A 27,859-nucleotide genomic window follows, 5' to 3' on the forward strand; every position below is an offset into this window, starting at 1 on the left:
TCCCGGTCTGCCTTGCGCTCTCTCATGGCGGCAGGGACGGGAGAAGAGAAAGTGAAACTGCGTGAGGAGCGGTGACCGGGAGCGAAGGGACAGCGGGGGAAGGAGTGGCGCTAGGTGGGACGGGGACGGGGACAGAACGATTAGAAGTTGTTTCTTGCCAAAATCTGAAGCGCAGTCCAAATCCTGCCGGACCTCACTGCTCCTCTACTGCCAATAGATGGCTGAAAGTATTTTACAGCACAAAAAGCCAAAGGAAAGGCCAGGAAAGCCGGTAATTAATGTCAGCTAGTCTTTGCCGTTCATCTGTGTCTTCCCGTTCCTTTCTTTACTTGTAAGTTGAGAAAAATAACTTGGATTTTCTGGAGCATATTTTTAAGGAGGGTGTCTGGTTTTGATTTGAAGACATGAAGAGGAGGACAGTACATTGGTTGACTTCGGCAATTTATTGCAATTTCAAAAAATACATACGTTTAATCTGGACCTACCCTTTGTTAAACCTTTTCTCTGCTAAATCAGAGATCTTTCTTGGTACCTGGCATTTTGGTCATCACGAAACTGTCAAGTCAGCACCCATCTTTGTATTGGTAAGCTAAAGAAATTAAATTCTTTGTGTCTTTAAGACATTTTCTCCTGCTTTCCGGTGATTTTTTTTGGTGACCTTTTAAATACACTGACACCAGAACAATACACAGAAGAAGGACTTTCAATATTGATGTCACAAGTGCAAAACGCAGCAATAAACATCTCCTTTACTTCCCTGTTCAGCAGCTTTCATCTCTTCATGAGAAGGTGTCGCTAGTCCTTTTCTAATCACAACAAACATTGATATGGAATTACTTGTCCAATACAAGGAACACTCACTGCAGATTAATATCTTATTACTGCAAAGGGCAGTGTTACTTAGATCCTTACTGATAAGACATATAAGGGGTAGTGTAACTGCTTATACTACTATTTTTCCTAAAGGTTTTTTAAGGTTTTGAAATAACATTAAGACTGCATACTTGAGTACTCAGGGACGGAAGGAAATGTTAAGTAGCTTTTTTTTTTTTTTTTTTTGCCAAAAGTGCTCAATTATTCATCAAAGACTTTTATACTGCTTTGGGGAAGAGTTAGGGAGATATTAATTTCCTGCAGATATGTATCAAAGAAGCAAAACCAGAGAAGGGCTGTTTACCTTTTGGCCTTTTTCACACTGCTGAATAAAAGAGAGTCATAGTGCAAGCTTGGGTGTCAGACCGCTGACTCTCTGCTTGGCTTGTGCTCTAGCACCCTGAGAGACAGCTCTGCCCGAGGTCATTTGCCATGAAAGGGCTGCTTTTATGCAGTGCTCTGGCTATAACCTCCCAGTGCTGCCCTGGAGGTTTGATCCCCTCTGCTTCTGAGTTCCTGGAGGGCCAGGAAGGGCGTGGGTCAACCTCACCCCTCAAAGGGTCTGATTTTTGGGAGGAGCACCCAGGCACAAGGATCTATGACAAATATGTGTTATGTTAGTGTCTAATATTTCTATTTTATTGATAAAGATAATATTACCTGTAATGGCAGTTCCAATCTCAGAGCTTTTGTGACGTTAAACAGAAATTTTGTGGAGCACTGAAATAGTAATGGTGGTAGCCATGGGAAGAGTGAGGAGAAAATCTCGTTTTTTGTTTGGTGTGGGATTTAGGTTGCACACATTGAGTATGGCCTGAAGTCTTATGTGAAAGAAGAGGATAAAATTAAGAGATAACCTCAATTCTGGAACTTTTTAACTCCTGTCTGTTTGATTTTGCGGGCTTGATGCAGATTTCTAATGCGATTTGGCAGGTTCTGTGAAAATAACCTCAAGTGTTTCTGCTTTATTGCTTGTCACAGAGTATTCAGGCATTTTTTCATTCAGCTGTACCTTCTCTACACAATCTTTTTTTTTTTTTCTGCACTCTAGGCCTCTTCTTGCCAGCAAACATTTCTATTTATTTTTCTATCAGCTTCTTACCTCAAGATAAACTCCCTGCTAGGACTCAAATACAGGCTGTCAAACTAGGCCTTTATGATTTAGTCACAAAGTTCCTTTTCTGCAACTGGGAAGCTTCTCTGCTACTACAGATATACTCACATATGCTTTCTTAAATGTACACCTAATACTGAAGTTGATACCTGGCAGGGATTCAGAGGAAAAAAAAACTTTTCATGTGCTTTCAGCCTTAGACAAAGATTCAAAATCTGGTGGATTTGGTTCACATCGTTTTTGCATGGTCATCCTTGGCTCCTGTTTTAAGTGAATGAAAACTGAGGCAGAAGGAGGGGATCAGAGAAAGGCATATCTCACATTCTAGCTCTGCTGCAGGCTGCAACAACTTGCAGTCATGGAACACGACAAATAATGAAGAAGCTTAAAGCTTTAATGTGAAATACCTCTATTTGGAATTTCTGACAGTAGTGGGTCTTGTGTTTGCGGGGTTCCCAGATGAAGAAAGGAATGATGAATCTGACTCCATGTCCTTATAAGGCTAATTTATTATTTTATTATATTATGTTAAAGTATACTATACTAAACTATACTAAAGAATCCAGAAAAGATACAGACAGAAGGCTAAAAGGATACTAATGAAAAACCTGTAACTCTCTTTCCAGAGTCCGACACAGCTTGTCCATAATTGGCCAATAAGTCAAAAACAATTCACATGAAACCAATGAAACAATCACCAGTTGGTAAACAATGTCCAAACACATTCCAAAGCAGCAAAACACAGGAGAAGCAAATCAGATAATAATTGTTTTCATTTTTCTCTGAGGCTTCTCAGCTTCCTAGAAGGAGAAATCCTGGCAAAGGGATTTTTCCAGAAAATATGATGGTGACAGGTGAGACAAAGTTGCTGTGCCTGGTATTGTCCGTAGGCTCAAGTTCAGCTGTTCCTTGTGCAAAATGCTCCTCCTTTTCTTCCACATCCCCTGAGCTGCACATCTACATAATTTAAAAAGTCTCCTCCTTGTCCCTGCAGGAATTTCTGCACTTGATATTTGTTACTGTCTTGTCTACCTCTTGGCAGTAGAATTTCCTTCTCTTTGGATTAAAAATTTGGTTTGTTTAATAGAAAATATTTGTTTCTGTATCTTGACTGAAAGATTTCTGACTTTGTCTCCTTCACTGTTTACAGACATCTGGTAAATCCCATTTATTTGCATAGTGTTACAGATACAAGGGGTTTAGAAAACATGAATCAGGAGTCACATTTAGATTTTTTATGTTTTTAATAACAAATCTTAGTTGTAATCTCTTTGGTTTCTGGTCCTGTAGAAGAGCTAGAATGGTGTTTTTTCAATTTTCTGGGAAATAAATGCAGTTAAAAAGGCAACAACAATTTTCAGCTGATGATACATTTCTAGAATCCGATAGTTTACATTCAAGTCTTTTATTTCCCCTGTTCCCCCATGAGTGAGCAGTTTAGGAGAGCTTTATCCTGTTTGAGTTATGCTGAGGAACCTCATTTGATCCCATTCCTTGGGAGTTTTGGGCTGTGATTTTTTTTTCCTCCTCCTTTTTATTTTTTTTCTCAGTGATTTATTCCAGAGTTCCTACTTTATGCTTTTCTGGTAATATAGCACTCTTATTCTATTATATGTAGAACTATTGAATTTATGGTACAGTTACCAAGGCAAATTTGGGGCAGTTAAGTGAAAGTTTAGCCTTCAGTCTTGCTAAGGTCATCAATGCTATCTTTATCCCTCGGTGAACCCCACGGGGAACATTATATTTTTTGTTTAAATGTACATAAACACATCCTCTTGCTTAAAGCAAGGGAGCATTCATTACTTTGTCCACAATGTTCTTGGAATTTAGGCCACATGACATGAGGGTTGAATACATTTTATTCCATTTTATATTTTCTGTTGGGATAACTAGTAGCATTAGTATTTTGAATAAAAATTGTGAGAGAAGAATGTCTTCTGGATCAGGCTCTGGAAAGCTGAATATAAGATTCCAAACCAAATACACTATGACTCTGTAATTTCAGATATTATTTCAAATGCTTGTCCTATCTTTCAAATTTTTTTTAATGTAGTACACAGTCAGATCTGTATTTCCTTCTTAATATTTCTTCCCCTATGACAAGGCAACTTGTTGCATAGCTGAATTGTTGAGACAAGAGACCTACTTATTTCGCTTCATATTTTGTAAACTGGCTAAATCTACTCCATGTCGATCAGGCCCTCCCCTACCAAAACCATTTAGTGACATTCATTTGATATAAGTGACATTTAGAATTTCAGTGTCTGTCCGAAGTCAAACTAGTCACCCTCACCTCCTTTTAAGATCAAGGTAGACAAATTAGGACAGAAGACTGCTAAGATGCCTGTCTGAGAATGGGGTGTGCTGTTCCCTGGAGTTGCTTCTTTCCCTTCATAGAGTGCTGGTGAACATCAGGGTAACAGAGATTTAGTTTTCTTACTTTCCAGATTCTGGCTTCCTTTAGTGAATCTTACTTTATATTCTATGACTGCCTTTATAGTAAGCCCAGGCTAGAATCTGATTAAATAATTCTGAAGATAAAACTGTCTTTGGGTAGGTGGTCACCACAGCAGCAGTTTAATCTGCCAGTCAGCCTTGTTTTTATCTAAATTATAAATGGCTTAAACTTATATCCATGTTCCTACATAATATGGGCACTGGAAAAATTGTCCTTGTTTATTTGGGAAGTGATAGAGTACTGAGTCTCATAAACCAATGACCAACTCAGTCGTGGTCACTGAAGAAGTTTGTCAGACATCTTGAATGAAGGGGTAGGATGAAAGAAAGATCTTACAAAAGAAATGGAAGTGCTCAATCATTATCTCAGAGAGAAATGAATAAAACCACAGTAAGTCAACACCTGACTTAAAAGTGTAAAAATGTGTCTGAAAATAATGTTTACTTAAGGCTGTGGAAAAATCTGGCAGAGTTGACACAGGCATGTGCTGTACCAAAGCAGTGTAGGAGTGTAGGACCTTCCGATGCAAGTTGTGCAGAGTACATGCTTCAGCTAGCATGAATCCTTGGGGAGAGGAGAAGCAAAGTGCCGGCAAATTCAGAGCTTTGGAACTGTGTGTGTCTTTAAGCAATGAGGAATTCCCACTGCAGTCAGCTCCAGACTTCTGGGAGGCGAGTTCATCTGGACCACAAGTCCTGGTGAGGAATCCATGAAGAATCTGGGGGGAATTCTTCTGTCTAAATGTGGACCTCTCATGCATATTGTTCTCTGAGTTGCTCTTCTCTTCTAACACGTGAACATGTTGTAGCATATAAATTGGTTTTCAGGAAAATAATTCCATGCATTAGGAAAGGACTGGATAAATAACTTAAATATGAGAAGCCAGGAGATGATGAGACTGTTCATATGAAGAGGGCTTCTGTGCAATGGCAGGATCATGAGATATTCAGAGCTGCTTTGACATTCCCAGACTTTGGCCGCATTCTCCCACAAAGTGGACAGGGAGACAAAGGGTAAGGTGGTGACAGGGCTGTAGATTTTGTTGAAAGATCCCAAAGATATAAGATTGTTAGGAGATTGTGGAAACGTAGAACATGAACAGGTGTCTGAAAACCTCTGCTACAGGTTTCCTTATAAAATGATCTTTCTTGTTATCTCTAGAGTAATTATGAATTATTGTGTAATTTATTTATTCTTCTGTTTATATAATTCTTCTGGTTTCCACACCAGTTTATATGTAGAATGTTTTATTTTGACCAAAATTCTTTCCAAAATTCCAAAGGCCAAATACTTTTCTGGCTTGATACTAATCTGTGCTTGAGTACAGTAGAAGGAGCCTGAGAAACAATAGTGTCATTGAGAAAAAAAAAAGTGAACTTGCTGCCTACTTACTACTCAGGAATTCTGTATTACTTGTGTGAATTGTGTTTAGTGATTTCTTTGCCTGTACATTTGAGTATTCTTTTTCTTTATTTCCTCTCTTGCCACAAAAATATGTGAATGTATTTGTCCCAAAAATGTGTTGGCATATGGATATATTTCTTTGCCAGCCTTTGATGACCGGCTGAGAAGTTTTCTGTAGGGGGTCACCCTCTGCATGAATCCAGACAACAAGGTAGCTGAAATGCTATTTATCTGTGCTTTCACAGTAAATCCTAAATAAGGTAATTAAAAATTGAACACAGTTTCAGGTGTGGTAGCCTGATCCAGTAGCTGAGATGTGTGGTATGTTGGGTTTACCCTCGCTGGATGCCAGACACCTTCCAAAGCCACTCTGTCACTGCCCTCCTTAGCAGGATAGGGGAGAGAGAATGTAGCGAAAGGCTTGTGGGTTGAGATAAGAGCAAGAAGAGATCATTCAGCAATTATTATGGGCACAACAGACTCAGGGAAATTAGTGTAATTTATTACCAGTCAAATCAGACTGGGGCAATGAGAAATAAAATAAAATCTTGAAAACACCTCCCCTCATATCTCCTCCCTTCCTGGGCTTAACTTCACTCCCAATTTCTGAGAGATCATTCAGCAATTACTGTTGTGGGCACAACAGACTCAGGGAAATTAGTATAATTTATTACCAGCCAAATCACATTGGGGCAATGAGAAATAAAATCTTGAAAACACCTCCCCCCTTCCTGGGCTTAACTTCACTCCCAATTTCTCTGCCTTCTCCCCACCAGCAGTGCAGGGAGACAGTGAGTGGGAGCTGTGGTTAGTCTATCATGTCTCTTCTGTTCCTTCTGCCTCAGTGGGAGGACTCCTCACAGTCTACCCCTGCTTCTGCCTGGGGTGTCTCCCACAGGAGACAGTCCTCCATGAATTTCTCCAGTAGGAGTCCTCCCCACAGGTGAAGTCATGCAGGAGCAGACTGCTCCAGTGTGGGTCCCTGCAGGGTCACAGGTCCTGCTGGCAGCCCTGTTACAGCACAGGCTCCTCCTCTCTCCACAGGTCCTGCCAGGAGCCTACATCCCAAAGGATCACTGCTTCCTTCAGGCACCCACCTTCTCTGGTGTGGAGTTCTCCCCAGGCTGCTGGAGGGTCTCTGGTCCCCCCAGACCTCCATGGGCTGCAGGGTCCCAGCTGCCTCCCCATGGGCTGCACCAGGGGAATCTCTGCTCTTGTACCTGGAGCACCTCCTGCCCCTCCTTCTTCTCTGACCTTGGGGTCTGCAGGGCTGTCCCTCTCACATATTTTCTCTTCTCTCTGTCTGCAGTTGCCATTATGCGGTAATTTCTTTTCCCCTTTTAAATCTGTTATCCCCAAAGTGCTGCCACCTTCACTGATGGGCTCGGCCTTGGCCAGTGGTGGGCTTGTCTTGGAGCCAGCTGGCTTTGGCTCTCTTGGACATGGGGGAAATTTCTAGAAGCTTCTCACAGAATCCACTCCTGTAGCTCCCCATCTGCCAAACTGTGGCATGCAAGCCCAGTGCTCGTGGAAAAGGGAGTGCAGTCACAGTTTGGATCATTGGCATGGCTCATATGCTCAGATTTGCTGCCTGAAAAGTCCTTTGATGCTTCAGGGCAGTAATGCCAACACACAGCACCACCCATTTTTCAAGACATAGTGAAACTCAGTAGTAAATAGAAAGTCATTCAGGGTACTCAGTTGTAAACTGGTATAGTGCTGATTCTGTGCAGCCTCAACAACAGCTCCTTTATTGAAGTGTGATTGCATGAGAAAAACAGAGGAACTTCTCAGTAGTGACACACTAAAGAATGGACAATACTTGCTGTTTTCCAGTGACTAATAGAAATACAACTGTCTTTTTGTAATTTTCTTCAGTGTGTTCCTCATGGCGTGTCATGCAGCAGCAGAAAACCACCATTGCTGGTGACGCAGTGATGCCAGGATGTGGGATCTGTGCATCCTTCTGTTTGTCTGGGTGTTCCCCCTCAGCCAGGGAAGGCACTCCTAAAATGCTAAGGCATTACTGAGGACAAGATACTACTGACTACTGCTACATCCATGCCAGGACTGCATGCTGTAGTGTGCTCCCGGTGTTGTAGAATTATGTGGTTGTGATGGAGGGAAGTAATCATAATAAAATCTACACGTGCCGCTCTTCTACTCACAGTTTTATTTTCCCTGCAAACTAAGTAATTTCCATGTCATCCTCTACCTGCTGTTCCTTTTCCACACTACAACTTCTCTGAAAATAGCAGATTTCTCCTTCCTCATGTACTACATTAGAAACCTATTTTCTTGCCTTACCTTATCTTGCCTGCCTCAGTACCTCACCTTTCTCTGTGCTTACTCTTTCTGTCTCATATAGGGTTTCAAGTAGCTGTAGAAACCTTCCTATCAGTGTCTGAATTGAGCCAGCTTTGATTAAAATGGTTGCTTGGACACATATTTTGCACATAGACCCACCAGTTTAGGGGTTTGATTGGTTAGCTGAATGCTATCTGTATATTTTGATTTCATATTGGCAATGCTGATAAGTGAGTGTTTACTTTAATTGCTTTCAGATATTATGTGGGTAATTTTGGTACAGGACATTGTCTAACATAGATCCTTCACGCAGCAGAGAGAAGCATTTGGATGCTGAGTAAGATGGAGAGGAGTGTTTTCCAGAGGGTTTTTGAGCCAGTTCTTTCCTTTATAACTCCTGAGCTTCTTCAACATATTTTTTCAGCAGCTATTCACACTTTCGGTCTTTTTCACACGTTGTGTCAAGAGCAGCAGACAAAAGCCAGTTCCAGGTAAATTGAATCCAAAGTGAGGTGAGTTGAAACCCATTTCAGAATACATGGTATTGCTAATATGCTTTATGCCTCCATAAATGAGGTAGAATCATATTTCAGTTTGTCTGTCAAACAAGTTTTTGATATAAAAATCTGAGCACCTAAAAGTGCTGATGACAGTGTCCATGGTGTGGATGAATTCTTTAGCTACCTGATGGCAATAATTTGCTTCATTGATCAAAAACTTTTTGTAGCAGAATGATGAGGTTGAACATCCGTGGAAGTATTGAATACCACTTACACAACCATGGTTTTTTTCATTATATATGCTTATAAAAATGGCTAAACAACAGAGCTGGGGAAGGTGGAGGGGGAAGGTAGTGAAAGCTTTCAGTGAAGCAGTGGGAATTGCCAGTTTTTATTTAACATGGTGGATCTGCACTAATAGCTATTGCTTCAGACTCACGGAATCACTTATCACTACTTCATTTTTGTTTGTTAATTTTATTGCTGTAGGAGTTGCATTGAGGGCAAGAACTGTTGCATACTAGGAGCTTTTAAAAGATATTTTTGTCAGTGTACTGAACAGAACCACTTAAGTGCATGTCTGGTGTGTGTATTGATCTCATAGACTGTCTCCTGTCAGGTGGGTAATAAATGCTCAGCTGTGACAGTTCTGCAAGTCTAACAGCCAGACCACTTCTACAACAACCTCTGGTGTAATGATGGGGAAAGGATTACAGAGCAAATAAGGACCATTCACTCTTTAAAATAATTAAATAATTAATTTTGCACGCAAAAAGGCTATTAGAAAAGAAACCCTTCCCCACTTGCCACTCAGATGTTTTCAGTGCAAGAACTAAAGTTCAGCAATTAGCAGGTGGAATCTCCACCCCAAATTTATATTACAACATTTATTAATTTTTGTTAATCGTGGATCTCTATCCTCTGCGCCTCCAGTTACTTTGCCACTGCTATTGCTTTAATGGAAAGTATTGCCTTGCAGTGAATGAACTAAAAGGGAAGAGGTTTCCTCTTCTATTTATCATCTGTTTATAGGGTTTTGATTAAAAGAATAAATGTCTTTCTCCAGCCACCTCAGCTGAAACAAGACCATCAATTTCTCAAAGCTCATAAAAGACTTGGAGAAATAAATCTGAGGCATTCACTTTCCTGACAAGCTGCCAGAGCCTTGCTCTCACACTGGCATCTTTTCTGCCCTTGATGTCATGTGCAAAACACGAGGATTTGTGCTGTGCTAATCCCTCTAATGAGGGCTTCTCCCAGCCTCTATATAAACCCTGCTCAAAGCCGTGGCTGCTGGGCAGGCACCACAGAGTCAAAGCACCCGTCTTTTGAACTGCATTCGAGGCAATTAGAGGCTGGGATTAAACAAACACCCAACACCAGCATCCTCAGCAGCAAGGGTTATTATCCTGGTTGGCTGGGGCATGGAGCTGTGGTGAGGCCAGGTTGTCCCACCGTGCACAGCTCCCTGCTCTTCGCAGTCAGGTCCAGCAGGGAGGCAAACAGCAGTAATGGGAGCTCTGAGGTGGCTTTTCTGGGCTGGGCTGGGCTGCCTGACCTGCTGCTGTCCCCCACAGGCACAGGCACAGTTTCCCCGTGCCTGCATGACGGTGGAAGCCCTTCACCTGAAACGCTGCTGCCCGGCCCTGGGGACAGAGCCAGGCAATATCTGCGGGTCCCTGCAGGGCAGGGGACGGTGTGAGGAGGTGCAGGCAGACACTCAGCCCTGGAGTGGCCCCTACACTCTCCAAAATGTGGATGACCGTGAACGGTGGCCCCTCAAGTTCTTCAACTACAGCTGTCACTGCACAGGTGAGATGGGTGCTGGGGAGAGGGGATGGGGATGGAGGGGTCTGCTCCAAAGGCCATAGACATTCCTGGTGGTATAAAGCATCAAGAAGGCTTCAAATATTACCATTATCTGAAAAGTTCTTCTACATTCATGATATGGAAGTACTCGTGATATGGAAGTATTCATGATATGAAAAAATACTGTTAGTACTTTTTCAGAGCAGCAGGGTCAAAGTGTTTTCTCTCATGTGAACTTTCGTGTTTTCCTCTTTACCCATGGAGTTGTCCCTGTGGCCGGCAATCCCCTTTCTCCACAGGGTTTTGGACCCTTCAGTGCTGCTTTCAAACCTCTGTCACTGCTACCTACAGTGCACTGAACCTGGATCAGTGTGCGTTGTTTGAAGCTTTATTCCTCACGGATGAGTACTTTGCAGCATGACACAGTCCTGTGCACTGAAAGTCTCCCCACGTCAGGCCAGGGTGTTTCCCAGGTGTGTTAACTAAATTTACATCTTACACTGATCCAATGTGTGTCGGTACAACCACCAAAGAGGCCATCCCATCCTTTTCCTCCTCATCCATCTCCAGCTGCTACTTCTCACAGTGACTTTACATGGGCTCCTGAGTTTGCATGCTGGAGGTGAAACGGATCTGGGAGGAGATGTGCTTGAAGGCTAACCTGGCCAAAGGGATAAGATTCTAATGAGACCACTTCCCTAATGCTGGCAGGAGGCAGTGAGCAGGAAGGTGAGCTCAGGACAGAATGAGGTGACAGGACCCTTTCTCAGCAACAGCATTGGTTGAAGAGGGGCTAAAGTAAGCAAGAACTGCAGCCTCAGCCCAGATTTCTGTGCAGGGCAGGCAGGAGATGGCACCACTAGTAGGGCAAAAGGCACATCATAGGCACTGAAGTCTCTTTCTAGGCACATTTCAAATGAAACCTGGGATTTCTTGTTGAAAACATCAAGTTTGAATTTTCTAACATGAGAAGAATAAACTGCTTTGCATCAGCCTGATGCAACGAGCTGAACTGGTGTGTCTAAAATGTATACCTTGGCTCGCACTGGCCAAGAAAGCCCAGGTCAGTCTGGGAAGGCAGCACTGCAGAGAATTTCAGCTGAAGAGGTTAAATTTTCCAGTGCAGTTATCAACTGGAAACAGAGAGGTAGTGGCAGATGACTTAAATGGATACATGGTGTTACCAAAACTCCTCAAAATAATAATAATAGGCTTTATAGTATACTATACTTTATAGTATACTAGCCTATAGTATAATAGGCTTTATATCAGTTTTTATCTCTTTCTTTGACTGGATTTCAAATGCTTGTGCGAAAGGACTTTTCAAGATGGTTTGCAAAAAAAAAAAAAGAAATTGGATGCACATTTTTTTTTCTTAAAGGTTCTTATATAAATGTTCTTCTCCAAAACTTAAGTCAGGTGTCACATACAGACACAGATCCTGTGTCAGAAGAACACTGGAGCACATTGGCAATGCATCAATATTTACTCAGTTAAAGTCATTAGAGCATCAAAACCTGGGAGTAAATTGAAGAGCAGTGGAGACAGACATGCTCTGCATAGGCAGGCATTAATTTTCTTGTCCAAGTAGAGATAAGCACTGGTATTTGATGTTTGCAGGAGTGGATCCCAAGTTACATGAGCAGAATGTGCTGTCCTTTCCTTTAGCTTTACTTCTTCTGAGCTGGCTGCTTCCCTTGTCTCTTTAAATCACTTGGATTCCTCTTTCTCCTTGCAGTTCTTAAAAATCTGAATATACCAGTGATAGAACAGTAAGTGAAACATATCCTTAAGCATGATTTTCAGAAAGCTTTCCTGGGCTGTACTCTGCTTGATGCTGTATGCAAAACCATTTCTGGGAGAATGCTAAGAAGTTCACAGCTGTCTGGGATTTGAATTAGATTTGATGCTTTTACAATGCTGGTGATCGTGGCTCTGTGTCTATTATAGGGGTTTTTGTGGGTTTTTTTCCACTTGGTTTAATACACTGGTTGGTTGTCTGCACACCAGCTGTACGTGGTGTGATGTGTGGTATTCATTAGGCATCCAGAGCTCTGCTACCTGTGTAACATAATGCTAGGTAACATAGGGTAACAGGAATTAAACATGCCCATTCAAAGGGACATGGAACAGCACATATCTCTGCTATTACGGTGTCTTATTTTCCAAATTGCAAACTGCCTGTTTGGAATAGTTCCTGTATTGTGCAAACTCCAACCCCACCAAGGCTCCTTCTTGCACTTTAACAATATAAACTGTTGTGTTGCATCTTTATAGTTTAGAATGATAAGCTATGGGAAATCCGACAACCATGTAGCTGATTATTTGGTTAGACAGGGCAAACTGAACGTGTCACGTAGCTGATGGCTATGTGGTAAGGAAACTGGAGGAATGGTGAGGAACAGGGGCTGAGATTTTCCAATGGTGGGATTCTGCAGTTTTTACAATAAATTTTGCTTTTTGCTAAAAGCTTAGTATCTAAGGAGAAAAGAAACTGAAAATTTTTCCATTTATTGAAGCCATTCACTGACGAAAAATACCTTAATGTCATATCTGTCCAGGTCTGGATACTGAATATTTATGGACGCCCCTTCCTCCCAAATAGCCTAACAAACAAAAAAGAAAAAAGAAAATCCCAAACACAAATATGGATGAATGCCTTAAATGGGATCAGTTGATTTTTTTTCCATTTTTAGTCTTCAGCAGATATAATGCATAAGTTTTTCTTTAACTGAGAACAAATAGAATAAGATTAGAACAAAAGAAAGCTCCAGCTTTGCTTTCCACTTTTTGTGCCAAAGGCCACGGTCAATAAACAATTGCAGGTTTGTTGTCAGGATCCTGAACATTCCAGTCAATGTATTGGTTGCAGCAAAAATATCATCTTTGTAAAAAATATGGGGTTATGGCATGAATGTAGTTGGAAGGTAGCAAAGAGTTTTTGGTTCTTGACTTATTTCAGTTTTGAATCCATTGAATGTGTTTTACAATTGGTTTGGGTGCCCCTCATATTATTCAATTTATATAAATTCTTAAACTGAAATTCCTGACAGATGTTGACAGCGTGCAGTGTGTGTGAAGGGAAATGTGCTAATTTGTTTTTAAGGTGTACGTGTTGAATTAGACCAAGTGATGGATACGAGAGTCCAACCTTGAATATTGGGACTTGTAGCTGTTTACACAACAAAGCAGTGTCTCAGTGAGATAGTGAGATTTAATTTAGAAGAAAACTATTTTAGAAGACTTGTGAATTAAATGCTATTTTGAGTTCCAAACGATAACATTGTGCTGCTGGGATACAGATCTGGTGTAGCATTTTAAAAACTCAGTACAGAAGACTATTGTGAAAAACCACTGCAGTCAGTCATGTGGTGGCTAGTACAGATTGTGACAGTGATTAAACAATGACGTAGTTTGAGTTCACTGAGGAATTAAACATAATTATCATTCTTTTTTTCTCCTTCTACTTTCTAAGTTTTACATATGGGCATGTGCTGAACTTTATTTTTTAATTGAAGTTTTTTGAGAAAAAGAAAGAAAATCCTTTTGAATTCCTGTGCAATATATTCAAGCTGGGGACAGATGATTTAACATCTATTCTTTATCTGTAATCAAATTATCAGTTAAGACGTATAACTGATATGGTGGCTACCCCGTGAAGTAAAAATTGGGCTTTTGAAGTGGTTACAAAATAAATTTAATTTACATGTTGTAGGGTAATGTGTCTGTGGGACAATACTAAATTATAGCCATCCCTTGATGATCCTATTAAATCCAGTGTAGGTACAGATCTTCCACATCCTACAGCCTGTGAGTGTGTCCAAATGAAGAGCTAGAAAAGAGAGAAGAGCTATCCATTTGTTCCACATGTTAGCAGTCCTGATCCCAGCCCTGAGAAATTGCAGTATGCAGGTGTTCCAAATCCAATGTAACTTCTGTTTTAATGCAATAGCTAAAGAAGTCTGGAAAGGAGTCCTTTCTCCCCATCCAATAAATGATGGGCATTAATTTGAACTGGTCTCTATAGAAGGAAGAGGCATGGCAGCTGCCTGGGTGTCATCTTGGTGCACTAAAACAAGGCAGAAGATGGTAAGTGTTGAGTGGGTTCATTTTTATGGAAGAAAAGACACTAAGTTGATGAAGTTATTAATTTGTGTTATGTTTGGTGACTGAAGGCCAACCACATGTTACAACCACTAAGAGGTAGAAAATCCATGAGCTCAGGCAACGCCCAGACTTGAGAAGCAGCTACAGTGGTGTGTGATGACTGGTGTTAGCATACACCAGTGATGTGTGTGAGCACATACCAAGTGACAGGTCATAAGTGTATTCTTCTCAGTGCCATGCCCATGGATTGACCCACTGGGAGAAGTAGCATGGCCATAGTACCTACAGAAACAGTCAGATTCACCCAACTTGACTGAGAAAAAGCACTTTAAGTGTTGCTGAGATTGAGCACAGAAGAAGGCAGCTCCCCAGACATGTGATCCCATCTCCAGACAAAAGGGTTAATGGAGAATACACAGATGATATTTTGACCAGCGGCAGTACAGTGGACATTCCTGGAAACAGTGGAAGCCGGGAGTGATTTGATCTCCTTCCTGTGTACCAGAATGACCTCCCACACTATATTCTCTGGAAACCACAAGAGATGATAATAATCTCAGTTGTCCCTGGCAGAGCCTCAGGGGGGGTTGTGCACTATGTGTTAATCACTGAAGGTGAAATAATGCTAAGGCATGAATCCTTGCATGTTTCTAGAGTTCCTGTGTGCAAAAGAATCTTGAAAGGGTTTCACTGCCTTACTGAAAATATCTACTGGGCACTATATCCTGCTAACAGGAGATTATTTTTCCTGCTTTCATAGAGCTGTACCATTGAAGTCCACCATCACTAGCATAGCAGACAGGGAGGTTAAGAGACCAGCATTTCACAATGCTGTCATGTGGGAAGTGCACATGGCAGTAAATGAACTTTCTGGAAACAGTAATGCATAATTTCCAGATCAGTGGCCTGGCAGAATGATTTAGAAACAAATCCTGAAAAAGGGTTTGGGTAGGTCATAAAAAAGATGTGTCTGATTACTGCAGTAATTTATCTTTGAATTATGGGAAATCCCATAGACCTCCATCATTTTCTTGCCATTTCAGCTGCTGCATAGTGGCAGTCCTGTGATACATAGAGCCTGTTGAAAGAAAATGGCAAAAAGCAAGTTTTGACATAATGAAGTTTTGTGGTTTTGTGTGTTTCTGACAATGACACATTGCCAAATAGACCTGAGGATGTGACAAAAATGTTCAACACAATTGGCAGAAATATTGCAATGTGAAATACCCCTTTGCCTGGAAATTGTCTCCTGTTTGCAAGTCTCCACTGCAGTCCTCCTCACTTAGTAAAAGCTCATGCCCCATAGAAAAATCACTGGGGAAGTGATGGAAAGAATGGAGCCCTTGGATTCCTTCGTAGATAGGGTGGTTAAGGGAGACAATCCTGCAGAGCATCAATTGGATTTAATTAGTACCTGCCTGAGGGAAGCAGGTGACAAGTCACTGGTCCACCTGGCTCCAGATACATACAGTTGGAGGAAAGCTATCTTCCCATGAAGATAACGCATAATTTCAGGCCTTTGCAAATTGTCAGAGCCTGAGGAGGTGCATAGAGTATACCTAAAATACAGATATTGTCTGATGAAATGATTTCAGGCATCAAGACCTGCAGATTCCCAAGGGCCCTTCCTGAGAGAGGAATAGGCACCATGAGAGACTCAAGTGACTGAGAGTGTCTTGTTCTGGTACCAACCCAGACAGCACAAACCTGGTCCTGCACTGCCTCTGGTTCTGTTAGTGCTTATCCAGCATTGTGAGTAAATGGGTCCTTTAAATGACTGGAGGAATAACTGCCAATCTTAAAAGAGGTTGTTGACACATCTTTTCATGGTTAATTCCTGCTTTTTCCTCCTTCTCTTAAGGATTGAATTGTACCTGAGTGTGAGGGGTCAATAGGTGCTTTCCAGAAGTTCGTGGTCCATGACTGAAACTTGAGCAGTATACATGACCTAACTAGGCAATGTCATAAGATATTCTTAATATTTGTCATCTGGTCAGTTCAGGCTGGAGTCTGTGATGGGCCCTAATAGGCTGAGTCATGAAGAATGAACAAGACACAGATAGTGGAGTATACTGAATTGATAACAGTAATTGCAATAATTGTGCTGTTCTGATGGGACCCTTAGGGTACTGTGATCAAATAAATCTTCCATGTTGCTTACCACCCCCCTGCCCCAGTCCATACAACCCACACAATCTGCTTGGTTTCATAACTACAACCTACTTGCTTTTTCTGGTGTATGTGTTCATCCCCTTTAGCCAGTTCAGACCCCTGGCTTTGGGTGCCTTCCCTCATAGCTGGAATATGGCAGCTGAACCCAGCTGCTTCTACTTGCTTCATGCCAAAATATAAACCATATATTTGGAAATGGCCCTCATGGGATGCCGTTGGGATGTGCATGATCCAAAACCCCAATGAAGCATTCATTCTTGTGGTCCCTAAACTGAGCACTGATCCTCAGCTTCATGACTACATGTAAACTTAGGGATCTCAGGGGCTCTGAAGCAACCATAACCAACCTACATTTGGTCCAAACTCTGCAGTAAGAGTCCCCATATATCCTTTGCAGGTCTCACAGGAGTCTGCCACAGATGTTTACATTTCAGCAGCTCTTACCCTAAAAGCTAGACATAAGCTTCATGGACTTGGTGGTAACAGCCCTTGTAACCTTGAATTTGGTAATAAGCCCTGGAGCCTCCAACAGTCTGAAATCTTGGTTTAATGTTAATTGCTGTCCTGGTCATAGGCTCAAGCCTTCAGCCTAGGGACATCTGCCCATCTGGGAAAATTTCATAAGATATTTCCTCATCCCTGTGTTAGTCCAGGACCAATATGTGTGGTGAGCAGTGAGATTCGGTGGCATTTTGGAAAACAGTTGTCATGGTTGTTGTGGAATGCGTGTGTGGGGAGTTGGAGGGGAGGTTGAGAACAGGTTAAGGAGTCAGTGCAGATTTTTGACAGCAGTGTGGAGATCCCAGAGGAACCCTGTTGCCATCTGCTCCCCCCTGCCCCTGGCAAGATTGCCCCATGTCCCACACTGGTGCAGCCTGCCAGCACACAGGCAGGGGGCAGGTGTGTACTGCGGGAATGGCTGGATGTTCCTTGGCTCCCCCAGAAACGGGGGAGCAAGATCCAGTGGGGACTTTCTGCTGCTGCCAGCTGTCTGCCACACTTAAAGCAAGCTCTGCTTTCCTGGGCTCTTCCATCTCATCAGAGAGTCTGATCTAATATCCTAGAGCAGACCTGATTACTTGCCTTAGGATTGATGCCAGCAGGGAATGACAGTAGTGCAGTGTTTCTCAGACTGTTATTGCAGCACTATTTAATAATGTTTAAAGTGTGACCAGCAGCAGCCCTGGTGCTTGTCCTGGTTTGTGTTGGACCCCAGATACACTGTTAAGAGGCACTAGTTTCACATAAGTTTTGTTCTTAAGAGAACTGTTTTGTTTAGGGATTTTTTTCTGAGCTTAAGGATCCATGTGAACTGACCCTGTTTGGGTTTGATCCTGGAAGTACAGGAGTACTTGAGAGCCAGTCGAGCAAAGCACTTCATCACCGGCTTAACCTCAATTGCTCAGCTCTCTGTTCAGTGGGAGTCCTCACGTGCCTGAGGACTTTGCAGAGCTCTGAGCACCTCAGGGCGTCAAGCCCATTACCCAGCACTTCCCCAGCTGGCTGACTGTGATTCTTGGCTCTGTTGTGGCTCTGGGAATCGAGCCAGTCATCCTTCTGGTTAGTCAATTGGCAAAGCTGCAAGTCTGCTCAGCTGCTGTCCTTTCCAGGAACTGGCATCTCTGGGGAAGAAGAGCACTAATTCTTCATTCTTCTACATTGTACTGTTAGTTTTCCCTGATTCATAATATCATGACTGATTGTACCCTCTTGATCCAGGAAACTTTGGTGGGTACAACTGTGGTGAATGCAAGTTTGGCTGGACCGGCCCTGAATGCAACAGGAGGAAGCCAGCAGTTGTCAGGAAGGACATCCACTCCCTGACAGCAGAGGAGCGAGAGCAGTTCTTTGATGCTCTAGACCGTGCCAAGACAACCATTCACCCGGACTATGTCATTGCAACTCAGCATTGGAGAAGTCTGCTTGGTCCAAGTGGACAGGAACCACAGATTGCCAACTGCAGTATCTATAACTACTTTGTTTGGCTTCATTACTACTCAGTCAGAGACACACTCTTGGGTAAGTGCTTTTCTTTTCCAATGGGATCTGCAGGTAAAGAAAAGGATGAAAATACCACTGCTGAACAAGGGTCCCAGTAGTAGGCACAGAGCTGTGGAGTGAAACAGTTGGTGGTGAGAAGCTGGTGGCCATCAGTACTCAAGGGAGATGTCCTTTGGACCTGCTATGGTCTGGTCCCACACCCCATGGCAGCTGGAGCATACCAGTTGCACTCCTGGTGCATCTTCAGTCTGACAGGGAGCAATGCACAGTCTGCATTTGAGTGAACTGAAGTGTGGCCATGCAGCGACTGACTTCAAAAAGACGTTCCCAGTCCATAGGACAAGGTAGATGCAGTGGCAGTGGGAAAGGGGGTCTGCAGTGATGAAGCCACAGGCCATGCAGAGATATTCAGGATCAGAGTGCTACTGCTTTCTGTGGCTTTCAGCAAGTCACCAAGTTCCCAATGATGGGATTTGCCTGACTATCCATGGGGTGGATAGTCAGGCAAATCCCATGGGGTTAGATTAGAGGTTTGGGTATCTAACCCCATGCTTTCTCCCAAATTCAGATTCCTAGGCCTCATTTCTTTTCTAGACAGAAGTACCTATACCAGCCCCATTTCACAAAGTCTACTTCTTGTAGGAGGTGCACCAACCAGTGATGGCTTTTCTACCTGGCAGTCCCATGTGCAGGCTGAATAGCCCATGTCTATCTCCTTGCTGGAGGGCGACTGCTGCTCTGAAGTGGGTATCACTCAGTTTGCCCCTCTGACACAGCTCCCTTTTGCAGGGCTGAAGGAATCAGCCTCTGGCATAGTGTGAGCAAAGGTTCTTCAGGGGACAGGACATTCATGTGGAAAGGGAAAGGGGAAACTTCTAGCGCTGCTGCAATGGTAAATAAATGCATATATGGGTTGAAGGTTTCTACAGTGATAAACAAATCCATATGTGGTTTGAAGCCTCTCACCTCTCACCCAGCAAAAACACTGTACAAGAAATAACAAGCACAATTTGAAGAAATTTGGCAAAGGATTCTGGATTACTATTGGCATGGAAAATGCTGAGGTTCTCTTGATAGATATATGGTGTAAGTCTTACATGGTGTAAGTCTTGCAGCTGAGCAAGAGAATGAGGTAATGCACATATTAGCAAGGAGATAGGGTTTTAGAAAGTAAAATGGCTTTTTAAAGTCAAAATCCACCAAAGTGAAAAGAAATCTTCATAATATCCAGCTTTTTAGGGAATGTGAAGTTTTGATAAGCATTGAAGCAAATATCCACAGAGGAGTTTGTTTCACTTGTCCCAAGTAAGTAATGTAGCTTCTGATGTGTTCACTTTTTTTCAAAGACGCAGAGCTGAAGGTTCTTGTTTAACTCCACTCCAGGCAATAAGAGGAAGTGATGTCTTTCTCTCCAGCCTCATTTGATGCCTAAATGCTTGTTTTATCATCCCTTTGTAGGTCCTGGCCGCCCCTTCAAAGGTATTGATTTCTCCCACCAAGGACCTGCCTTTGTTACTTGGCATAGGTACCACTTGCTGTGGCTGGAGAGGGAATTGCAGGTTAGTTGAACAGCCTTTCCTTTTCCTTGCACAGCTTCTCTCTTTTGCACTGTCACTTTGTTGAGCCAGCCAAGGATAAGCTACCTCCTAGGATAGTTTCCCATGCAAAATCCCAGGAGTATTTGCTCATTGATAATTTTGTTTTGTTTTGTTTTGTTTTAAGTGAAATTAGTGCTTTCTGAGTGCTGAGGACTGAATGGTTTCTCACCATGAGCAGTGATGTGAAGGTTATCATGGAGATTTTTTTCCTTTCATCTCCATGACAGAGGATAGAAGATGTAAAGTAACAGTATTTATTAATAAAATTGAAGCAACACCTTCATGTAAAACAGATATTGTTGGCTGATGTTGAAGATGCTGTTCCTATGAAACCTCTGCTGTTTCCTATGAAAGCTCTAAATATTACTCCCCTTAAATATGACATATTATACATTTAATACATACATATATTTAGCAATATGCCTTTTAAACTAATATATGTTAACGTGCCTGAGAGTCAGTTTCAGAAGCATAGACTCATTTCCATTTGCATGACTTCTATATTGGCAGTGTTGCCGTATTTCAGCCTTACAGATCTCTAATGAAAATGGTTGCTTATCAAAATAGCTGCAGGATCTTGCTTGTGTGAAATTGTATCTGGCAAGCAAGCTCAATCAAATGCACTGTACTCCCCTATTAACACAAGTTCAGATTCCTCCCCAGGGCCAGTTTTCTGGAACGAAAGCCAACCACACGCACAATTTTACCCATTACCCACTTACATCACTCAAAGCCTGTTACTTGCTTAAGGCTCAATTCATCTCTGCTCCTGCTCTCCTGCCTGGTCTCTGAGTTGGCAGAAAGCCTAACATGGCCAAAAGAAGTGCAGTCTCACAGTAGGGAAACTAGTGACAGTGTCTTTGCTTGGACTGATTTAATGCCACAATCTTTTGGAAGGAGTTGGAGCGGCACTGTGAAATGCAGGTAGTTGAAATGCAGAATGAAAAGCTGAATATTCAGTGAAATATCCAGTCAAAGAGCTTGAAGGAGTCCCTTTCTTTCTCTTCCCTTTGGAGCTGATTCCCAACTAACACATTTCTGTCCCTTGCAGCGCCTGACGGGCAACGAGTCCTTTGCGCTGCCGTACTGGAACTTCGCCACGGGCAGGAACGAGTGTGACATCTGCACGGACCAGCTCTTTGGGGCATCGCGGCCCGACGACCCGGGCCTGATCAACCTGAGCTCCAGGTTCTCCCGGTGGCAGGTGGTTTGTAACAGGTAGGGGAGTACCCAGGGCAAGCTCACATATAGACAAAACCTTGCTGTCATTCAGCATCGACAGCATGGGCTGCTCTCTCAGTTTGAGTGAGTGGCAGGAAAAGAGCCAAAATGTCTTCTTTAAAGCTGAAGATCGCCGTCTTCTTTAAAGTAGATGGTTCTGTGTAAACTTTCTCATATTCTGGAAGTGTATTTTTTAAAGATGATTCTTCCAGAAATCATCTTTAAAAAATACAGGATTTTAGTTGATTTAGAGAATTTATGGCTGCCAAAACTCTGAAGAGTTTCCCAACTGGCAAGTATCTTTCTAAAAAAGAAATGCCTGTGTGTTGGTTCTATATTACATACACCCAACTGATCTCAGCAGCAGAAAAAGAAAATTGTTTTGGCATATAGGAGGCTAGAGATAGGCTGGAAAGTCTGCTACCTTGTTTTGGATGAGACTTTAACCCTGATATATTTAATGCAGTTTGGGGATTGACTTTCAAATATCTGAGATTTCACATGAAAAACAGCACAGAGCCAGCCAGGAGCTTGCTGCCAGCTCCCTGTGGGAATGTGCTGACTTGTGTGAGAGCAGGGCTTTGACAGAGGATTCAGATGTGGGATCAGGGTGCTGAGACATAAAATGCTGTTGGTTACAATACCCATACATCATTCTTCTCTCAGCTCAGGGGCAGTGTGCAGTTAGTCAGACACAGGTACCAAAAGCTCAGGGTTTTTCAAAATAGTCTTTTTTTCTGGATAACTAAAAAGACATTTGAAATTCCAGCTTTAGGCACCAGCTGGCTTTAAGTCTTGCCCCTATTCTTTCCTCAAAGATACATAGGGCTTTGGATTTTTTCTTGAAAACTGAAGTGACCTAACTTTTGTTTCACCAAGGTTAAACTGAGAAGAGCTTTTGTCTACTTCAAAAGTTTCTGAAAATGCTGTTTCATTTCACACTGAATAGAACAGATTTTTTTGTTTCGCCACTGTTACACTGTTTTTCTTCCCTCTTTCTCTCCCTGGTATAAAGGATTTGCTCCCCATTAGTTACTGGGTAACCCCTGCAACAGCGGGTTGTTCTTGAAGGCCCTGAAAAAAGAGGATGCAATGCATTGCTCTTGCTTTTCTTCTAAAGTGGATGAGAGATGGCAAGTGAAAACCTGTTTTCTGTAATTTCTTTTGTTTTCTCAGCTAATTTTCTCCTTTTTTTGTTAAGAGTTTAAAAAATAGTTTGTAATCAGGACTGAAAGGATGTCAATTCAAAATTGAAAATTACGTTTTACTTTTCCTGACAAAAACTTCTTCCAAAGCCCTTGGGAGGGGAGAAGGCATAATGGGAGTTGTGCTTGCTTTTTTGAAAGCATTCTCTCTCTGTGGATGATGAACCTGGTAACTTTTGGTCTAAATGACTGATGGTCCACGGAGGATGCAGAGCCACAGAAAACCATGTCATGGTGACAGTCCTGCAATAAATTCACCTGCCAGGCTGTGGGAGGTGAACTGATCTGCCCCAGGAGGTGTCCATCCCAAACCTCTGCTCTCTCGCACGTATAGCCGAGGCCTCTTTGTACTGTATGGAAAAAGGCCAACAAACAAGTGCTCACCTTCTTCTGACTTGTGCTTCTCCCTGTTCCACGCTCAGTTTGGATGACTACAACCGCCTGGTCACGCTGTGCAATGGCACTGATGAGGGGCCGCTGCGGCGGAGGCCGCCCCGCGGCTCCAGCGAGCAGCTACCCACTGTGGAAGATGTCAGGAGGTGCCTTTCCCTGCAGGAGTTCGACAGACCTCCCTTTTTCCGCAATTCCAGTTTCAGTTTCAGGTTTGTCCTTCAGCTCCTCTAGAGCTGGCTGGGTCACTGGTTTTCTTTATGAGCACATTTGTCAGCAAAATGTGGTTACTTGATGGTGCTTTTACCCATCCACAGGAATGCGCTGGAGGGCTTTGATAAACCAGATGGAGCCCTTGACTCGCCCATGCTGAGCCTTCATAATCTGGTTCACTCTTTCCTGAATGGGACCAGTGCTCTCCCTCACGCAGCTGCCAATGATCCCATCTTTGTGGTATGTCACTTACCCCCAGCGTGATTGACAAAGGCACCTTTCTCACAAGGGATTTGAAGAACAAGTAAAGTGAATTCCCTAAGAAATAGTTATTTAAATAGAAAAGGAGGAATCCTTTATCTTTTATTAACACTGCCACACCTGCATAAAAGTTGAATAAAAAGAAAAAATCTCAGGGTAATTTGTAAAATATAAAATAAGATTCTAGGGAGAAGAGCTGCTATTCCAAGTCATGCTGCCTTGAATAATTTCATTAGGTGGTATCTAAATCTAATGGCTTATGTTGCACAACAACAAAAACTTATTTTACAGCAATAAGGTAAGGTGAAAGTGGAGATAGTTATTTTAAAGCAATAGGGTGAGTGGTTTTTTCTTTGTTTTAAAATTTACAGGCTAAAAGGAAGTCAGGGTGTCTTGGGAAATAGAAAGAAAATTATTTCAGTGGTGCATTGAAATAGTGCAGTACTGCCATGAGCAGCACAAACACCATTGTGCAAAAGCCAGTAGTTAACTCTGCTTATACATTTTTCTCCTCTAGTAAATTCATGCAAATTTATTCTCCTCTTTGTTAGATTAAACCACAGTGTTTACATTACATATATAAATTCTTTATATATTATATCTATATATTATGTAGAAATATTTTATTCTTACCTTTAAATTTTCCACCTTTTATTTTGGAGAAATTAGTCCAAATACTTTTGCAGTGGTTCTTCAGATTGTTTCTTTAATAGTTCTTTAATTCCTGCATTATTTTCTTTTTTACACAGTGAAATTAATTTCACTATGCTGTAATTTTATTATTTTAAATATTATTTTTATTTTATTTTTATTATTGAAAATATTATTTTCTATAGATTATTTTCCAAGGTTTTTCCAGGGTTGTAATTGAAAAAACATGAATACATTAGAAATTAGTTTCAGACATTTGTAATAGTTGTCTGAAACAACTTTCCTGCTTTAGTTAATTTTAGATCTATAAACTCACCTGGTCAAAGCCATGAGCACTTGCACCTGTGGAGCTGGTGGCGCATGCTCTAAAATGAGCATGATGGAGTAAAATTTCCTGCAACTTTCCATACTTGTTCACAGACGAGAAAGGTTAAAATAATTTTGAAAGGCACATTCACCTGAATGAGTAGAGTGGCTCCTCACCTGTGAAGAAGACTGACTTGTCCATTTGATGTCAGCTGGTGTTAAACTGTCTGGAGAAAGATCTTATTGTGAACAAGCAGCAACAAGTGTGTATAAAGCAAAAGTTCCCACGCAGATCGGTTTAGTCTTCTCATGAGCTTTCCTGATTTCCTATTCTGCAGAAGATCGGTTTAGTCTTCTCATGAGCTTTCCTGATTTCCCTATTCTGTAAATCCCATCTAAATTAAATTAGCCTCTTCTCTCTCTTTCAAAAGCTCCAGCCACCTCTCTTGTTTTCCCATGTTTTAAAGGCGGTTGATTGAAAGAGCTTAATAAATGCACATGTCCATGCCTGGATTTGCAGGTTCTTCACTCCTTTACTGATGCCATCTTTGATGAGTGGATGAAGCGTTTCAAGCCCCCTGACAAGGCTTGGCCCGAGCAGCTGGCCCCCATCGGGCACAACCGGCTGTATAACATGGTCCCCTTTTTCCCCCCGGTGACCAACGACCAGCTCTTCCAAACTGCTGAGCAGCTCGGCTACACCTACGCCATCGACCTGCCAGGTATGTCCCAGCATGCTGTTCCTGAGCAGGTGATGAGACAGCTCACATTTTCCATGGCACAGGAAAATATAAAATAAGGAACCTTTCACAAAATGCACAGGTCTATTCACCGGCTCACTGCCCAACATTAATATTTGGATACCTGGAGAGATGTACCTGGGTGTTTTTTGTTGTAAACCCCCAATTTTAAAGATTTTCCATGTCCGTAGCTGGGATCTTCCTTAGTGTTTGTCTATTCATTTGAAATTACCCTTGACACAAATCAGACAAAGAGAAAATAGCAAGAAAGCAAAGTATTTATGCAGAAAATCCAAGTTTTGCAACAAGATATTAAAATATTTGTTAAAAGCAGAAGAGTAAGATCTGCATGAAAACCATGCTTCAGTTGCTTTTCCAAAGATTAAATCTGAGTAATTTCTTTCTCCATTTCAGTATTACTCTGAGAGGCATAAGGTGCTTATCTAACCTGTGTGGGCAGGAATTTCTTCTAAATGCTTACCATACATCTCTGTTTTTAATCTGTGGAGACTATTTAAAGGTCTATAGACTGCAAAAGATTGAAACCCTTGCCCTCAGGCTGCATTCATGCAGGGGGGCCCTGATTTGTGGAGGCATACTAGCTGTTTCTGCAGTGCTTTTCTCAAGGACATCTCCAGAATTTTCCCTGAAAATTTAAACTTCCCCTCTTACGGAATTTAAGTTTTCCTCCCTTTGGTATTACTGTCCCCCACTCCTGCTTTGCAAATGTGGATGCCCCTTTGGCATGAGGCATCCAGAGAGAAACATGGGTAGCTTGTGACTCTGTGGCCTCTGACTCACACTTAAATAAATTTTTAGCTCTTTGTGAAGGAGTGTATCTATCCCTGTCTGCATAGCCTATGTTCAGACAATACAGCTTTTACATTCAAACCCTTCTCTTTCAGCTAAAATAATAATTTGTTAATTATACTTCAGGTAATCACATTGGAAATAAACATATATTAATACATTGCTGGTTCTTATTTGAAAGGTGATAAAGCAGTAAACAATCCATTTTGGGACTTCACTAATTTTTCGAATGATTGCACTTGACCTTTTTGAAGACTGCTGATTGGGGCACAAGACTTTTAGTTGCTTTTGTAGTCAGTGTGACATCTCCCTTAGCCAACTGTCTCCTCTAACACATATATCTAAATAACTTTTAAATATGTGCAGTTCTCTTGAGAGGTTTTATTTTTTTTTGGTGATTGTTTCATCAAATATTATTATTGCCATCTCAGTATATGTAACATTCTTCAGAAAAGGAGGGCAGGCAATTTTTACTTCTGAAAGCATAAATGAAAACACAAACATTTAGTCAAGTGGAGCAGTGTTATTATAGGAATGAGCAATGTTATCTTTGAAGATAATGGTTCTTCAGAAGTGGTTCAAAATCAGCAGATGCGATCTGGAGCTGGTCAGCAGAAGCACACTAAGTAGTGTTTTCAGTTAAAAGTTTGACAGTAGGCTGCTTTGTGGTCTTTAAAATTTGAGGGTTTTCTCTTGACCAAAATAGCTTGGAAGCAGCTGACTCGAAATGTCACTATAGAAAGAATTTCTTAGATCATGCATAATTTTGGCCAAATTAGATGAAAGAATGGTCTTTTTGTCTTGTCAGTGTTAATCTTTTCCATTCCGAACACTTAAATTTGTACGAAATGTTGAAGTTTAAATTCAGCTGTAGACTTCTCTGGCAGGAAACATCTCCATCTCTGGTATATGTCTCAGTTATGTGGTGAGTTATGAATTTTGCCTGTGGCCCGTAGGTCACTAAGCTGCACAAGTAATTGTAATTATCAGCATGAAGGAATTGTTAGGTCTTCTGTGTGATTTGCAAAATTGAATTTTAGGTGGTCCTCACTTCAGTTGTTTCATATTTCCAGATTCCCTTGACGAAACCCAAGCATGGGCTATCATGGTTGGATCCACAATTGGAGGAGCACTTGTAGCTCTGGCCGTGCTTGTTCTGCTGCTTGTACTTTTCCAGCACCGAAGGCACAGAAGAGGTTTTGAACCCCTGATGAATGTGAGCTTCAGCCCCAAGAAGTACATGGGAGAGGCCTAGTGCCTTCACTTTCTTTGCTTGCTCTTGTAGGAAGTGACCTTGATTGCCTTACTGGTATCTTAGCTGAGACTTTATCATGAACTCCTTTGACAGCTGACTAAATTGTTCTCATTCAGGTTTTTCCCCGTTATCTTGTGAATTGTAATGTGTGAAGTCTCTGAGTATGTATAAGAAAGGCCCAAGTCAGGCTAGATTTTTCTCATGACTAAATGTTATCTGGAGTGTGTGACACTTGTAAATCATCCTCTATAGATTTAGATCAAGACAGCTGAGAATCCAAATAGGAGAAAACCAGCTTGAATAACCAAGATAATTTTTCACCTCAATGTGTTCTTGATTTCATTTAGTAGCTGAGATGTGCTGAAAGTTATTAATTGTACATGTATAGTTGAATAATAGATTATTTTACAGTTATCAATAAATATTCTGAATAACATAGTCTTGTTTTAAGGTTCATAATG

At 41.8% G+C, this 27,859-nt stretch overlaps 1 protein-coding gene across 3 annotated transcripts; it reads left to right on the top strand.

The window, feature by feature from the left end:
• Positions 1-158: 158 nt before the first annotated feature.
• Positions 159-27,791, top strand: DCT (dopachrome tautomerase). Of its 3 annotated transcripts, none has more exons than XM_039730443.1 (9): positions 159-271; positions 10,237-10,471; positions 18,467-18,766; positions 20,207-20,307; positions 21,398-21,564; positions 23,195-23,374; positions 23,480-23,615; positions 25,114-25,315; positions 27,217-27,791. In XM_039730443.1, the coding sequence occupies exons 1-9, from the start codon at positions 218-220 to the stop codon at positions 27,396-27,398; spliced, it is 1,557 nt and encodes a 518-aa protein (XP_039586377.1). In that variant the 5' UTR covers positions 159-217; the 3' UTR covers positions 27,399-27,791. The 3 variants fall into 3 exon arrangements, with proteins under 3 accessions (XP_039586377.1, XP_039586378.1, XP_039586375.1); XM_039730444.1 differs by lacking the exon at positions 159-271 and adding an exon at positions 8,598-8,650; XM_039730441.1 differs by lacking the exon at positions 159-271 and having other exon boundaries at positions 10,171-10,471.
• Positions 27,792-27,859: the final 68 nt, after the last annotated feature.

Source organism: Passer montanus, unplaced genomic scaffold (genome assembly GCF_014805655.1).
Source record: "Passer montanus isolate IOZ18808 unplaced genomic scaffold, ASM1480565v1 scaffold72, whole genome shotgun sequence".
Lineage (NCBI taxonomy): Eukaryota > Metazoa > Chordata > Aves > Passeriformes > Passeridae > Passer > Passer montanus.

Coding starts and splice junctions, on each gene's coding strand:
- DCT (XM_039730441.1), top strand. CDS start 10,171: ATGGGAGCTCTGAGGTGGCTTTTCTGGGCTGGGCTGGGCTGCCTGACC. Junction 18,767..20,206: donor AGTCAGAGACACACTCTTGG/GTAAGTGCTTTT, acceptor ATCCCTTTGTAG/GTCCTGGCCGCCCCTTCAAA. Junction 23,375..23,479: donor AATTCCAGTTTCAGTTTCAG/GTTTGTCCTTCA, acceptor ACCCATCCACAG/GAATGCGCTGGAGGGCTTTG.